The sequence below is a fragment of the Aquarana catesbeiana genome, linkage group LG01 (genome assembly GCF_042186555.1).
Source record: "Aquarana catesbeiana isolate 2022-GZ linkage group LG01, ASM4218655v1, whole genome shotgun sequence".
NCBI lineage: Eukaryota > Metazoa > Chordata > Amphibia > Anura > Ranidae > Aquarana > Aquarana catesbeiana.
Window position 1 is genome coordinate 165,818,769 of NC_133324.1, and position 14,600 is coordinate 165,833,368.

The 14,600-nt window shown below is 41.6% G+C and overlaps 1 protein-coding gene across 6 annotated transcripts in view; it reads right to left on the reverse strand.

The window, feature by feature from the left end:
- KIAA0825 (KIAA0825 ortholog) overlaps positions 1 to 14,600 on the reverse strand; it is a 784,945-nt gene that overhangs the window by 262,606 nt on the left and 507,739 nt on the right. The window contains exon 18 of one of the 6 annotated variants that reach the window (XM_073624517.1): positions 2,433 to 2,882. The exons of 4 other annotated variants lie outside the window; for them this stretch is intronic. In XM_073624517.1, the coding sequence (XP_073480618.1) occupies positions 2,691 to 2,882 (192 nt within the window). In that variant the 3' untranslated portion in view covers positions 2,433 to 2,690. Of the gene's footprint in view, positions 1 to 2,432; positions 2,883 to 14,600 lie in introns of those variants that run through there. One more of the 6 variants, XM_073624516.1, reaches the window with a different exon arrangement.

Sequence of the window (14,600 nt, forward strand, 5' to 3'; positions counted from 1 at the left end):
TTCTTTCCCAAAAAAACACGTTTGAAAAATTGTTGCACAAATACTGTGTAACATTAAGGCCGTTAAAATAATGTAATAAAAATGCCAGTAGCTTTGCAGGGAGTTTTTCAATGTTTTTCAACATTTTTGCAATAGAGTTTTATAGCAGTTTTTAGCGTTTTTTCTTTCAATGGATCAAAAATGTGAAAAAACACAAGTAAGCTGCATTTTTGAGCATTTATCTGTGTTTATCAGTGTTTTTTGACATTAGAGCGTTTTTACAGCTGAGAACAGCTGAAAAACTCAAAATCCAATAGTTTTTTTTTTTTTTTCTAAAGCCAAAAAACGCCCCAGCCAAAAACTGCTGATAACAGTCTATATGTACATGGACACATAGTATAACATGATGGGGTGTTTATTGACTGTAGAAAAAAATGTCTGAAGCCAAAAACAGCTGCTGTAAAAACGTCCAAAAACGTCCAGTGTGCATGAGGCCAAAAAGTTGCAACAGCCGCCATTTTATTCCCTAGGGCCTTTGCTAAAAAAGCATATATAATGTTTGGGGGTTCTGAGTAATTTTCTACCAAATTTTGCAATTTTGGCGAGGAGAGGCAGAACAGGGAGATGCCTATGTAAACAAGGCATTTCCCTGTTCTGCCTAGCAAAATGACAGGGATCTACTTCTCCCTGTCATCGGGAGCAGTGATCTCTGTCATGTTGCAGTGAGCCCATCCCCCATACAGTTAGAACACCTCCCTAGGACACACTTAACCCCTTGATCGCCCGCTAGTGTTTAACCCCTTCCCTGCCAGTGTCATTTATACAGTAATCAGTGGCTATTTGTAGCTCTGTTCGCTGTATAAATGTCAATGGTCCCAAAATAGTGTCAAAAGTGTCCGCTCTGTCCGCCATAATGTTGCAGTCCCGATAAAAATCGCAGATCACCGCCATTACTAGTAAAAAAAAAAAAAAATAATAATAAAAATGCCATAAATCTATCCCCTATTTTGTAGATGCTAAAACTTTTGCACAAACCAATCAGTATACACCTTTGTAAGTTTTTTTTACCAGAAATATGTAGAAGAATACATATTGGCCTAAACTGTGGAAGAAATGTATTTTTGGGGGATATTTATTATAGCAAAAAGTAAAAAATATTGCTTTTTTTCAGAATTGTCAGTCTTTTTTTGTTTATAGCGCAAAAAATTAAAACCGCAGAGGTGATCAAATACCACCAAAAGAAAACTCTATTTGTGGGGAAAAAAGGACGTCAATTTTGTTTGGGTACAATGCCACATGACAGCTCAATTGTCAGCTAAAGCAACGCAGTGCCGAATCGTAAAAAATGCTCTGGTCAGGAAGGGGGTAAATCCTTCCGGGGCTGGAATGGTTAATGTTAGTAACAGACTGCATCACATACCGTTTTTTATACTGCCTATTTTCTTTCTTTATTGCATCTCTGAATTGTTGATCTCTTGCAGTCACTTCCTGTCTACATGCATGTACTCTGGGTGCATGTAACTTCTTAGGCCTCATTCATATGGGCATTGAGACCTGTGCAGCATGAACGAGGCATTTGTTTATGCAGCTGAGGTCCCAGGGCTTTTTTCAGGTTTTGGACATGTGATAGCTGGTCTTACAATTGCTGCTTTGTTTTGCAGTCAACCTAGCCGGTCTCGACATTGTTTTTAGGGGACAGATAGTACTTTCTTTTGATACCATACTTTCTATTATATACTTTATATATTTTTTTAGAAATGAGAGACAAAATTCTGAAAAAAAGCTTTTTCTGGTGATTTTGACCACACAAATGTAAAAGATGAGGCAAAGTGTTTTTTTATTATCATTAATTTTTTTTTATTTGTCTGGAATCCAAATTAAAACCAAATTTGCTTGTTTTTTTCCAAGCTATGGGAAAAATATATGGTATAAAACAATGGTGTATATATTAGAGTTTGTTTATGAAGATTTCGCTTTAAAAATGGACTGAAAGACCCCAAAAACTGCACCATTTTGAACAGCAAACAATCTAAAGTGTTAAGCCTCGTACACATGATCGGATTTTCCGACGGGAAATGTGTGATGACAGGCTGTTGGCGGAAAATCCGACCGTGTGTATGCTCCAATTGTTGCTGGATTATCCGCGCACAAATGTTGGCTAGCAGGTTTCAAAATTTTCCGCGAACAAATGTCTGTTGTCGGATTTTCCGAGGATGTGTACAGAAGTCCGTCAGACAAAAGTCCAAAGTACAAACACACATGCTCAGAAGCAAGGACGAGCCAGAAGCTGTCGGTCTTGTAAACTAGCATTTGTAATGGAGAATTAACATTCTTGACGTGGCAAATTATGAAATCTTGAAATTCAGAGCACAATTCTCTTCTTCTTTAATTGGATAATAATGAAGCTGCTTTGCTGGTGATACTGATGGAGTCATTGCTTTTTTTTTCTAGTGATATCAAGAATAATATTATTATGCTTTTTTTTTTTTTTTTTTATTTGGGCAAGTTACCACAATACTATTATTCCATAATTTTTAAGATCAAAGATACAACTATGTTGGTGTGCCTTATCAATTTGACATTGTATTTTTTTTAAAGGAAACTGCCTACTACCAAACTGTCATTTGAAGTAAAACACATAGCCAAGTATTATTCTGCACATTTTTTTTTTATTGTGCATTAAAAAAAGAAAACAAATACAATGAAACATGCTATCTGCCAATAGAACTTAACCAAAGAGTGCATTCTATGCATCCAAAAATATAGAAAATATACCAAATCAAATCATTATTCAACCAAAAAAATAATGTCAAAGCAATAACTCCAAGGCCAATAATAAATAACACGTTATCTCCTCCGATTCCGCAACATGGCTGGTTGAAAAACGGCCGTTCGGAAACTAACTGAAACGAGAAAAATGAAAAGCGAAAAATGAAAAGCAGGAAATGAAAAGTGCGAAATGAAAAGCGCGAATCAACACTCACCAAACTTCTACTAACACAAAATTAGCAGAAGGAGCCCAAAGGGTTGCAATAAAGAGCTAAATAACAACATAGTATGTCCCTATTTGTTGGCCGACAATTCCTTGCCGTTTGTATGCAAGACAAGTTTGGGCCAACGCCCTTCGAACAAAAATCCACGGTTTTGTTGGCCAACAATCTGATCGCGTGTATGAGGCTTTAGACTGGATATGTTATGAACATTTGTAATTCTTTTTTTATACTAGAGTTACTTGAAATTAAAACATTTTTTTTTTTAAATAGTGAAAATAAATTTTAAATTGTTGCTTCCAGTTGTTTTTTTTTTCTTATATACATTAGGTAATGATGCTATAAAATACTGTATACTACTAGTCCTATACATGAGAACATCACATACCAGTCCTATGATGTGAACATGGCAGGGCCTGCAATCAAGGTAGCACATTCTGACCCTCAATGGCTGAAAACTAGCATGTTTGATTTTTGGCGCCAAACTGTATTTACAGTGGCTCAAGAGTGGCAGGACACAAGAAACACCCCTAAAATTACTCTATTTAGAAATTAGACCTCTCAAGGATTTTGGCAAGGGGTATAACTTGAACTTTGAACCCCAATTTTTCAGGATGCAATTGGCAGCAAAATTAAGAAAAAAAATTTAAGTGCCAGAAAAGGCTTTGTCTTCAGTTAATATAGCTCAGAAGAGGCAGCCCACATAGTGGCGATGTTTCAGCAATGTAAATTATATCTTTTAGGTTTTGTAATTTACTTTTAAGTATTATACAGTATCTCACAAAAGTGAGTACACCCCTCACATGTTTGTAAATATTTTATTATATTTTTTCATGTGATAACACTGAAGAAATGACACTTTGCTACAATGTAAAGTAGTGAGTATACAGCTTCAGCTTGTATAACAGTGTACATTTGCTATCCCCCTCAAAATAACTCTACACACAGCCAATAATGTCTAAAAGTGAGTACACCCCTAAGTGAAAATGTCCAAATAGGGCCCAATTAGCCATGTTTCCTCCCCAGTGTCATGTGACTCGTTAGTGTTACAAGGTTTCAGGTGTGAATGGGGAGCAGGTGTATTAAATTTGGGGTTATCGCTCTCACTTTCTCATACTGATGACTGGAAGTTCAACATGGCACCTCATGGCAAAAAACTCTCTGAGGATCTAAAAAAAAAGAATTGTTGCTCTACATAAAGATGGCCTAGGCCAGGGGTCTTCAAACTATGGCCCTCCAGTTGTTCAGGAACTACAATTCCCATCATGCCTAGTCATGTCTGTGAATATCAGAGTTTTACAATGTCTCATTGGACATGTAGTTCCGCAACAGCTGGAGGGCCAAAGTTTGAATAACTCTGGCCTAGGCTATAAGAAGATTGCCAAGACCCTGAAACAGAGTTGCAGTGGCCAAGACCATACAGCATTTTAACAGGACAGGTTCCACTCAGAATAGGCCTTGCCATGGTCGACCAAAGAAATTGTGTGCACGTGCTTAGCGTCATATCCAGAGGTTGTCTTTGGGTAATAGACATATGAGTGCTTCCAGCATTGTTGCAGAGGCTGAAGGGGTGGGGGGTCAGCCTGTCTGTGCTCAGACCATATGCCACACACTGCATCAAATTGGTCTGCATGGCTGTCGTCCCAGAAGGAAGCCTCTTCTAAAGTTGATGCACAATAAAGCCCGCAAACAGTTTCCTGAAGACAAGCAGACTAAGGACATGGGTTACTGGAACCATGTCCTGTGGTCTGATGAGACCAAGATAAACTTATTTGGTTCAGATGGTGTTAAACGTGTGTATAGCGGCAACCAGGTGAGGAGTACAAAGACAAGTGTGTCTTGCCTACAGTCAAGCATGGTGGCAGGAGTGTCATGGTCTGGGGCTGCATGAGTGCTGCTGGCACTGGGGAGCTACAGTTAATTGAGGGTACCATGAATGCCAACATGTACTGTGACATACTGAAGCAGAGCATGATCCCCTAACTTCGGAAACTGGGCAACAGGGCAGTATTCCAACATGATAACGACCCCAAACACACCTCCAAGATGACCACTGCCTTGCTAAAGAAGCTGAGGGTATAAGTGATGGACTGGCCAAGCATGTCTCCAGACCTAAACCCTATTGAGTATCTGTGGGGCATCCTCAAACGGAAGGTGGAGGAGCGCAAGGTCTCTAACATCCACCAGCTCCATGATGTCGTCATGGAGGAGTGGAAGAGGACTCCAGTGACAACCTGTGAAGCTCTGGTGAACTCCATGCCCAAGAGGGTTAAGGCAGTGCTGGAAAAAAATGTTGGCCACACAAAATATTGACACTTTTGCCCAATTTGGACATTTTCACTCACTTTTGTCAGCGGTTTAGACATTAATGGCTGTGTGTTGCGTTATTTTGAGGGGACAGCAAATTTACACTGTTATACAAGCTGTCCACTCACTACTTTACATTGTAGCAAAGTGTCATTTCGTCACATGAAAAGATATAATAAAATATTTACAAAAATGTGAGGGGTGTACTCACTTTTGTGAGATACTGAATATTGCTATTTTAGGACAGAAATTAAAGGACAAATATAACTTTAGTTTGGTAGCAAACTTGATTACTATATTTTAATTTCCTATTTCTTTATCGTACATCATGGGACACAGAGCCATAGTAGTTACTATGTGGGTTATATAGGCCACCTTTAGGTGATGGACACTGGCACACACTAAGACAGGAAGTTCACTCCCTATATAACCCCTCCCATTACTGGGGGTACCTCAGTTTTTTTCGCCAGTGTCTTAGGTGTTGGTCACAAGTAAAGATGTGCTATGCTGAGCTCTACTGGAATACTCCTTTGCTGGGTTAAGCTATGCAGCCGAATCCATTCAAAGTGTCTTTTCAGGCCGAAATGAATGGTACCTGGGCCTTGTGGCGTAAAAAACGAGGTTTAGCCCGTAACGCTTCTCTTTTTTGAGAACTGGACTCCGGGATCCAGTGCTTTGTTTTTTTCAGCCATAAAGCTTCCTGGAGGGGTGCTATACGGGTCCAAGGGAGTGCAACCCACGATAAAAAGGGACCCTGGTCCTTGAAGGTTTTTTAACGGAGCTCGCCATGAGGGGTGAAGATTGGGTCGGTTTGGTTTTAGCACAGAATCCCTGCAGTGGGATAAGGTAAGTGGAGATTCCTAAGGAATTTTACATTTTCTTATGGATGTTCTCCTTTAAAAGTAAATGTTGTCATGCCTAAAGTCACCACTAGGGGGGCTGTATAGAGTAGGTACCTTGTTCATGCTCTCCATATCTCTCTCTGTGTCAGCAGAAGCTGCAGGCTTCCTCCGGCTAAGCAGTCCCAAGCCTTTGGTAAGATGTTGAAGGGGGGATTTTTTCTAAAACACCCTCCACCTGGGCAGAAGCTTCGCCTCTCCCGGAATAGGCAGGGGAAGCCCAGAATGATCGGTGGATGCTGCTCCGCTCTTCCACCGCCTCAGCAGGGCAATTCTCTGTCTCCTCTCCACACCCTCCTCACACACACGCCGATCCCGTCAGATCGGAGGCGCGCTCATGTGTGGGAAACGGTCTTTCTTGAAAAGAGGGGGCACGGTAGGAAGACGGAGGGGGCGTGGCTTAGCGCTGCGTTGGCGTGCCTCAACGTCCACAGCGCCGGTGTATAATAAAAAGCTCCATTTGCAGACCGCAGGCTGATGGAGGGACACAAGAGCAAATTGGGGCATGTAGGTGGTGACACGGGCATTCCCTAAGCACATTTACTGAGCATCAGGCTGAGCATTAATAGCAGCAGCAGTTGCTGGACTATTTGCTCAAGCAGTAGGTGCATTTTCTTCTGGCAGCACCTCTGCGTTTGTGCATCGGACTATGGTCAAAAGGGGAGGTGGAAACACCCCAAAAAAGGGCCCAAAAGTGTCTCCCTCAGGCTCTAAGGACCCTAGTCTCATCTCTACAATGTCATCCTCCCCTGAGAGTTCTGGGGTGGCTGGTCAGGTGAGCCATCAGGGCCGTCAAGTGTTGCAACTGTTTCCAACATTGCAGCCCCTGTCTATATTACTGAGGAGGTTTTTTCCTCAGCTTTGGCGGGATTGGAAGAAACAGCGGCTTTAATCGCATCTTCCCAGAGTGGGAGAAAACGCGACAGGTCCCCTTCTACTACCCAGGACCCTCAAACAGAGGAACTGGGGGTGGGAGAAGATGGATTCCCCCCAGGGGACCGTGAAGAGGCTGATGTATCCTCTTCTCAGGGGTCAGGACCTCCTTCAGCTTCACAATCTGAAAGATTGCTGGTGCAATCTCTTACTGAAATGGTCCGCTCCACATTTATGTTACCCTTAACTGAGTCGGTTGGTAAGCCCATTTAATATTTGGGTTCGCTAAAGCCTCCTCAAGCTTTGCATGCCTTTCCTGTCCATTCATTACAGCTTACGTATTCTGAGTGGGATCACCCAGATAAACATCTTTTTCCTCCTAAAAAATTCTCAGCACTTTATCCCATGGAGGAAAAAATCACTAAAAAGTGGGAGATACCAGCAACTGACACTGCTCTGCACTATCCCCGTGAATAAAAGTTTGACTTGTCCGGTAGACAATGCTCAAATGCTTAGGGATCCAACTGATAAGAAATTGGAATTCCTGTTGGCAAGTTCAGTGACTCAACCTGCAGTGGCGGCAATTGGGGTATGTCATTCCTTGAAAGACCAGTTAAAACAGGTGCTCAAGGTTATCCCTGATCAGCAGGCCCAGGATTTAGCCGAGCTACCAGGGGCTTTATGTTTTGCAATTGACGCTATGAGAGATTTTATTCTTCAGGCCTTGCGCCTTACGCTTGGGCTGGTGCATATGCGTAAAATCCTATGGTTGAAAAATTGGTCAGCCGAAGTGCCATGCAAAAAAACTCCTTGCTAGTTTTCCTTTCTGCAGTTAACAGCTGTTTGGGGATGATACATCCAAAAAATTTCAAGTGGGAAAAGTACCCTTTCGCAAAAGGAATAAACGTCTTTCATTTAATCAAACGCCTCCTCCAGTACCAGGGGCATCAGCCTCCAGGCAGTCACGATGGCCTCCGCCATCAGGTTCAAGAGGTAAACCTCAGGGTCAACCCCAGGGACAAAAGAAGTCCTGGGGAAGGAAACCTACAAAACAAAATACTAAAGCCTCTTTATGAAGAGGAACCCCCACTCGCTCGAGTGGGGGGAAGACTTCTGCAGTTCTCAAGGATCTGGCAGGAGGAGTTTCGAGACAGATGGGTGATCTCCACAATAGCTCTAGGTTACAAATTAGAGTTCCGAGAATTCCCGTCTCCTCGTTTTCTCAGATCAAACATTCCCAAAGATCCAGAGAAAAAGAAGTCTCTCTTTCAAGCATCAGACATTAGCTTGTGTCTCAAAGAGTGATCATGGAGGTTCCCATGGAAGAGCAGGGGTTGGGGTTTTATTCAAACCTCTTCACGGTGCCAAAACCAAATGAAGATGTCAGACCCATTCTAGATCTCAAGGATCTGAACCGATTCCTAAATATCCGCTCGTTTTGCATGGAATCAATCAGATCAGTAGTCTCCATCCTGCAAGGAGGAGAACTTCTGGCGTCAATCGACATCAAGGATGCATACCTGCATCTGCCTATTTTCCCCGTTCACCAGAAATATCTATGTTTCGAGGTAGAAAATCTCCATTTTCAGTTTGTAGCTCTGCCTTTCAGTCTAGCTACTGCTTTTCGGGTATTTACAAAGGTCCTGGCCCCTCCTCTGGCCAGATTAAGGGCTCATGGTATAATGATTATAGCTTACCCAGATGATCTGCTCTTGACAGACCAGTCAGTAGCCTGCTTAGACCAAAGTATGGTCACCACAGTCAACTACCTGAAATACCTGGGTTGGATTCTCAACCTAGAGAAATCTTCCTTAAAACCATCAAGGAGATTAAAATACTTGGGTCTGATCATAGATACAGCCCAGAAAAGGGTACTCTTGCCCCAGGCAAAGATCAGCACCATAAAGGAGCTGACTGAGGTGGTCAGAGCAAAGAAGAATCCTCCTATTCGGCTTTGCATGTGGTTATTGGGTAAGATGGTGGCTTCATTCGAGGCCATTCTTTACGCTCAGTTTCATTTGAGACTGCTGCAAAACAGTATCCTATCAGCTTGGAACAAGAAGGTCCAAGCTCTAGATTTCCCAATGCGTCTGTCTCCAAAGGTGCTCCGGAGCCTCAGTTGGTGGTTGATATTCAAAAATCTACAGAAGGGAAAATCCTTCCTACCAGTTACCTGGAAGGTGGTAACAACAGATGCCAGCCTTTCGGGTTGGGGAGCAGTCCTGCAAGAGGCAACTGTCCAAGGGAAATGGTCCAGAACAGAGGACCTTTCCCATCAACATTCTAGAGATTCGGGCAGCGCGCCTGGCCCTGAGGGACTGGACATTCGGGTTGTGGGATTGTCCTGTCAGGATCCAATTAGACAATGTCACAGCAGTGGCCTATATCAATTACCAAGGGGGCACAAGAAGTTGTGCGGCCCAGAGAGAGGTGAATCATATCCTAACTTGGGCAGAAAAGAATGTTCCTTGCCTATCGGCAGTCTTCATTCCAGGAATAGAGAATTGGCAGGCGGATTACTTGAGTCGCCAGCAGTTGTTCCCGGGAGAATGGTCCCTTCAACCCCATATCTTCCTGGCAATATGCCAGAGATGGGGGATACCGGACATAGACCTGTTTGCATCCAGGTTCAACAAAAAGATTGACAACTTTGTGTCAAGAACAAAGGATTCGCTAGCATACTGAACAGATGCCTTGGTGGTCCCGTGGGATCAGTTTTCACTGATTTATGCATTTCCTCCTATTCTGCTACTTCCACAACTTCTTCGCAGGATCAAGCAGGAAGGGAAGTCAGTGATTCTTGTACCCCGGCGTGGCCCAGAATCTTGATGCAGAGATCATAAAGATGGCGGTAGGGGACCCATGGATCCTACCACCACGTCCGGACCTACTCTCGCAAAGGTCCAGTATTCCAGCCTACCTTACAAACGCTAAATTTAACGGTTTGGCTATTGAGACCCACATACTGAAGAAGCATGGGCTGTCAGGATCAGTTGTATCTACCTTGATTAGTGCAAGGAAGCCAGCCTCCAGAGTCATATATTATAGAGTCTGGAAGGTATACGTTTCCTGGTGTGAATCGAGGGGTTAGCATCCCAGAAAGTATGTCGTTGGCGGAATCCTTGCCTTTCCGCAAATGGGGTTAGAGATGAAGCCGGCCTTGAGTACTATCAAGGATCAGGTATCGGCCTTATCGGTATTATTTCACCAACCACTTGCTTCGCATTCTATGGTCTGTAGCTTTATATAGGGGGTAACACGGCTTAATCCACTGGTTAGGTCACCCCTGAACCCTTGGGAAATGAATTTAGTTCTGTTGGGCATTACAGAAACAGCCTTTTGAGCCAATACGACATATACCCTTGATCCTTTTGACAAGGAAGCTAGTTTTTCTGGTAGCCATATCTTCTACAAGAAGGGTATCAGAGTTGGCTACTCTTTCTTGTAAAGAGCCATATTTAATTAGTCACAAGGATAGGGTAGTATTGCGTCCTCATCCTAACTTTTTACCGAAGGTAGTGTCAGGTTTTCATCTAAACCAGGATGTTGTTCTACCTTCCTTTTTTCCAGAACCCTGTTCTACGGAAGAAAAGTCGCTACATTCTCTTGATGTAGTGAGAGCAGTCAAAGTCTACTTGAAGGTGACTGCTCAGATTCGAAAAACTGATGTTTTGTTTGTGTTGCCTGAAAGTCCTAAAAAAGGACAGGCAGCATCGAAATCTACTATTTCTAAGTGGATTTGGCAAATAATTGTTCAAGCTTATGGTTTGAAGAGGAAAATCCCACCTTTTCATATCAAAGCGCACTCTACCAGGGCTGTTAGTGCTTCATGGGCAGTGCATCACCAAGCCACTATGGTTCAAATCTGCAAGGCCGCAACTTGGTCTTCAGTCCATACATTTACCAGATTCTATCAGATGGATGTAAAAAAGCATGAGGATATCGCCTTTGGGCGCAGTGTGCTGCAGGCAGCAGTATAGGTCCTCAGTTCTGATGGCGCCCTACTTTTGTTTGTGTCTCCCTTCCCTCAGATAGCATTGCTCTAGGACATCCCACATAGTAACTACTATAGCTCTGTGTCCCGTGATGTACGATAAAGAAAATAGGATTTTTAGAACAGCTTACCTGTAAAATCCTTTTCTTGGAGTACATCACTGGACACAGAGGTCCCTCCCCTCTTTGGATACACGTATATTGCTTTGCTACAAAAACTGAGGTACTCCCAGTAATGGGAGGGGTTATATAGGCAGTGAACTTCCTGTCTTAGGGTGTGCCCGTGTCCATCACCTAAAGGTGGCCTATATAACCCACATAGTAAATACTATGGCTCTGTATCCCGTGATGTACTCCAAGAAAAGGATTTTACAGGTAAGGTGTTATAAAAATCCTATTATTATTTACACTTTCTGATATATTTTTAATATATTTGTTTAAAAATTAACACTATATATACAGTTATGTAATGAAATTAGATATATTGGTCTACAGAATGGGGTAAGATTTTTTATAAATTCATGCATATGGTTTCATTTGTGAATGTGATGTAAACTATACAGGAAAGCTACAGGGAAATTAGAAAAGTGTGTGTGTGTGTATTGTGCAAGACATAAAATTATGCTTGTGTTCAGGAATTAGTTTACATTGTTGGATTAAACAGGTGGCAAGGACCAAATGGCATGAAAATGTGTATTCTACAGAAGCAAAAGCATGTGAGGCAAAGGCAAGTGTCAGTGTGTAGAAACAATTGGAGGGGAGTAGTGATTGGTGAACTTGCTCACGTTCGTTGGGGTTTTTTCCCAGGGCATATCCCATTGAGTTTTACCCACAAAAAAAAACCATAAAAGAAATAAAACCCCAAAATACCATCCCTGAGACAAAAGCCCACTATTTTTAAAGCAAAATAAAAAGAAACAGTTTAATATAAAATAAAGGCCACTATTAAAATAAAATAAAAAAACAATATGCTCCCCCAAAAAACTGAAATGCCCAAAATACCACCCCCTGAAGAAAAAGACAATTTACTATGGATGGACCAGCAGCTAAAAGAGACAGATGGCGTCAAATAAACTACAAAATAAGACAAAAGACAAAAAAGCCCCTAATAAGAAAATGCAGCTAAGGGGTTGGTTGATCAAAGAACTAGCAATCAGAATTACCATTTACTAGTACAATTTCTTAACTGAATCTAATATCTCTGTATGCAGTTTGTCAGATTTCTCTATGCTTTCCTTACAACAGCTTCTAATTCACTGACATGATGGCTGTTCCCCATTTTATAGTGGGCTGCCTTATCTAAGCTGCCTTATCTAAGCTGCCTTATCTTATTAGCACGTTTAATCCTGCTGGTCATAGTCCAAGCAGCAATTTATATTTAAAAAAAAAATCTCCTGTGCAAATCTGCACAAAAGTTCATCAGAATTGTGAATTTTGAACCTGTAGGATTTGTCTCAAGCCCATGTCAATGGCAAACCTTAACCTCATCCCTAGAGGGAGGATAACATTTTGCACAAACAGGAATTCCTTTTGAGGTATTTTTATATATTTATAGAATATTATATTCATCTATCCTTCTGGAAATTAGTAGTAGTTTGCTATGGAAGACCAAAGCCAGAAAAAAAAAGTTACCATTTAGAGTTAGCACTTTCAGCTGTATTAACTGCATAACTGGCAGCCAATGAAGAAACTGACAGAGAGAAGTAGCACTTGAGGATGGAAAGAAAAGGTGGATGACTAAAGCAGTAGAGTTTAGTATAAACTGGAAGAATGCCAATCCGTACATTAGTGGACTTCAATAGAAGATGTTACAATAGCTAAGCAAGGATGCAATGAGAGCATGCATTAGCATTTTAGTGGTGTCAGGAGTGAAGAATGGATTGGTGTGGGAAATATTTTTTACAGTCGGAGAAGACAAGAAGTAGTTCTTCTGTAGATGTAAGGTTTGAAAAAGAAAGCAGGACAAAATATTATTACTGATGCCCGTCGAGAATGTCCTGATATTGAAGTCTGAAGGAGCATAGTGAGCTGAATGGCATTTGCCACTCAAAGACTGAGAATTGTGTATTTGGATGTATGGGGTAGAGAGTATGGGGTGGAGGAACTTGACTGGCCTGTACAGAGTCCTGACCTCAACCCAATAAAACACCTTTGGGATCAATTAGAGTGGAGACTGCGAGCCAGGCCTTCTTGTCCAACGTCAGTGCCTGACCTCAGAAATGCGCTTCTGGAAGAATGATCAAACATTCCCATAGACACACTAATAAACCTGGTGGACAGCCTTCCCAGAAAAGTTGAAGCTGTTATAGCGGTAAAGGGGAGGCCAACTCAATATTGAACCCTACGGACTAAGACTGGGATGCCATTAAAGTTAATGTGCATGTAAAGGCAGGCGGCACAATACTTTTGACAATATAGTGTATACCATTAAACTTCCATTTACAAAGCATTCATGATATGTTTTATACAGCAGAGAAAATGATACATTAGTATGTGATGCTATACTAAATCTGTCTCATAATCATGATTGGTATAAAGGGATATGATTTAGCGGCATAGCTGAATTTAAAGTGGATTTAAACCCTCACATATACCTAGTGAAGTGAACATCCTCAGATGATACACAGAGATGAAACAAATCCTCCTATTTAAGTTTTACATGCATATCTGCTGTCTTCAGCTTTATATAATGTTTAAAGTGCACATCTGTTAGAATTTTCACTTCCTCATTCAGCAGTAGCAGTGTAGTGTTGGATTACACTGCGAGACAGCTGATTTGAGGAAAGGTACCCCCCCCCCTTCCACATAGGCAGAGACTTTCAGAGCTGTCCTGTAAGTAGAGCAGCTTTCTGCTAATCTATTTATAGCACCCACCCTGACACAAAATTCAGGCTGGTTTTATCTTATTTGACTGAGCACTTGTCAGAAGTTATCATGCTGATAACAGAAGAACAGAGTAGGAGAAAGCCACAGGACTTAGTGCTTTGAAGAGAGAAATTTCATGAATCAGGTTTACATCCACCTTAAGGTGCAAGTAAAGCCTAACTATATCTATTGTTAACAATGTTTCTTCCACCTTCCTAACTACCTATCCTGCCTAATCTGTATACAAAAGATCGGCATACCCACCTATTTTAAATATGCTCTGATCCAGTCACCTGATCCTGCAGCTCTGTGTAAGGGAGTGCTTGTCAACGATTCTGAATTCTGGGAGCAGTGATGGTGCTTCCTTCTCTCCCCTGCATCAGCCACTCAATGATACAGGGGAGCCAGAGCTGCAGAATCATGTGATTTTACTGGAGCAAACTAAAAAGGTAAATATACAGATGTTTTTTATACAAGTTAGGCAGAAAGAAGGAAGCTGGAACATTTTTAAGAACAGATATAGTTAGGCTTTTCTTCCACTCTAAGTAACTTTTTTCAAAATAAAACGTGAATATGTTATAGACCTGGGGTAAAACCATGCAACCAATCTAAACATAACAATCTGGCTTAAGTATTATCAGAAAATGTGACTGGATCATGTATCTCAAATAACACATGGGAAAAATAACAGCAT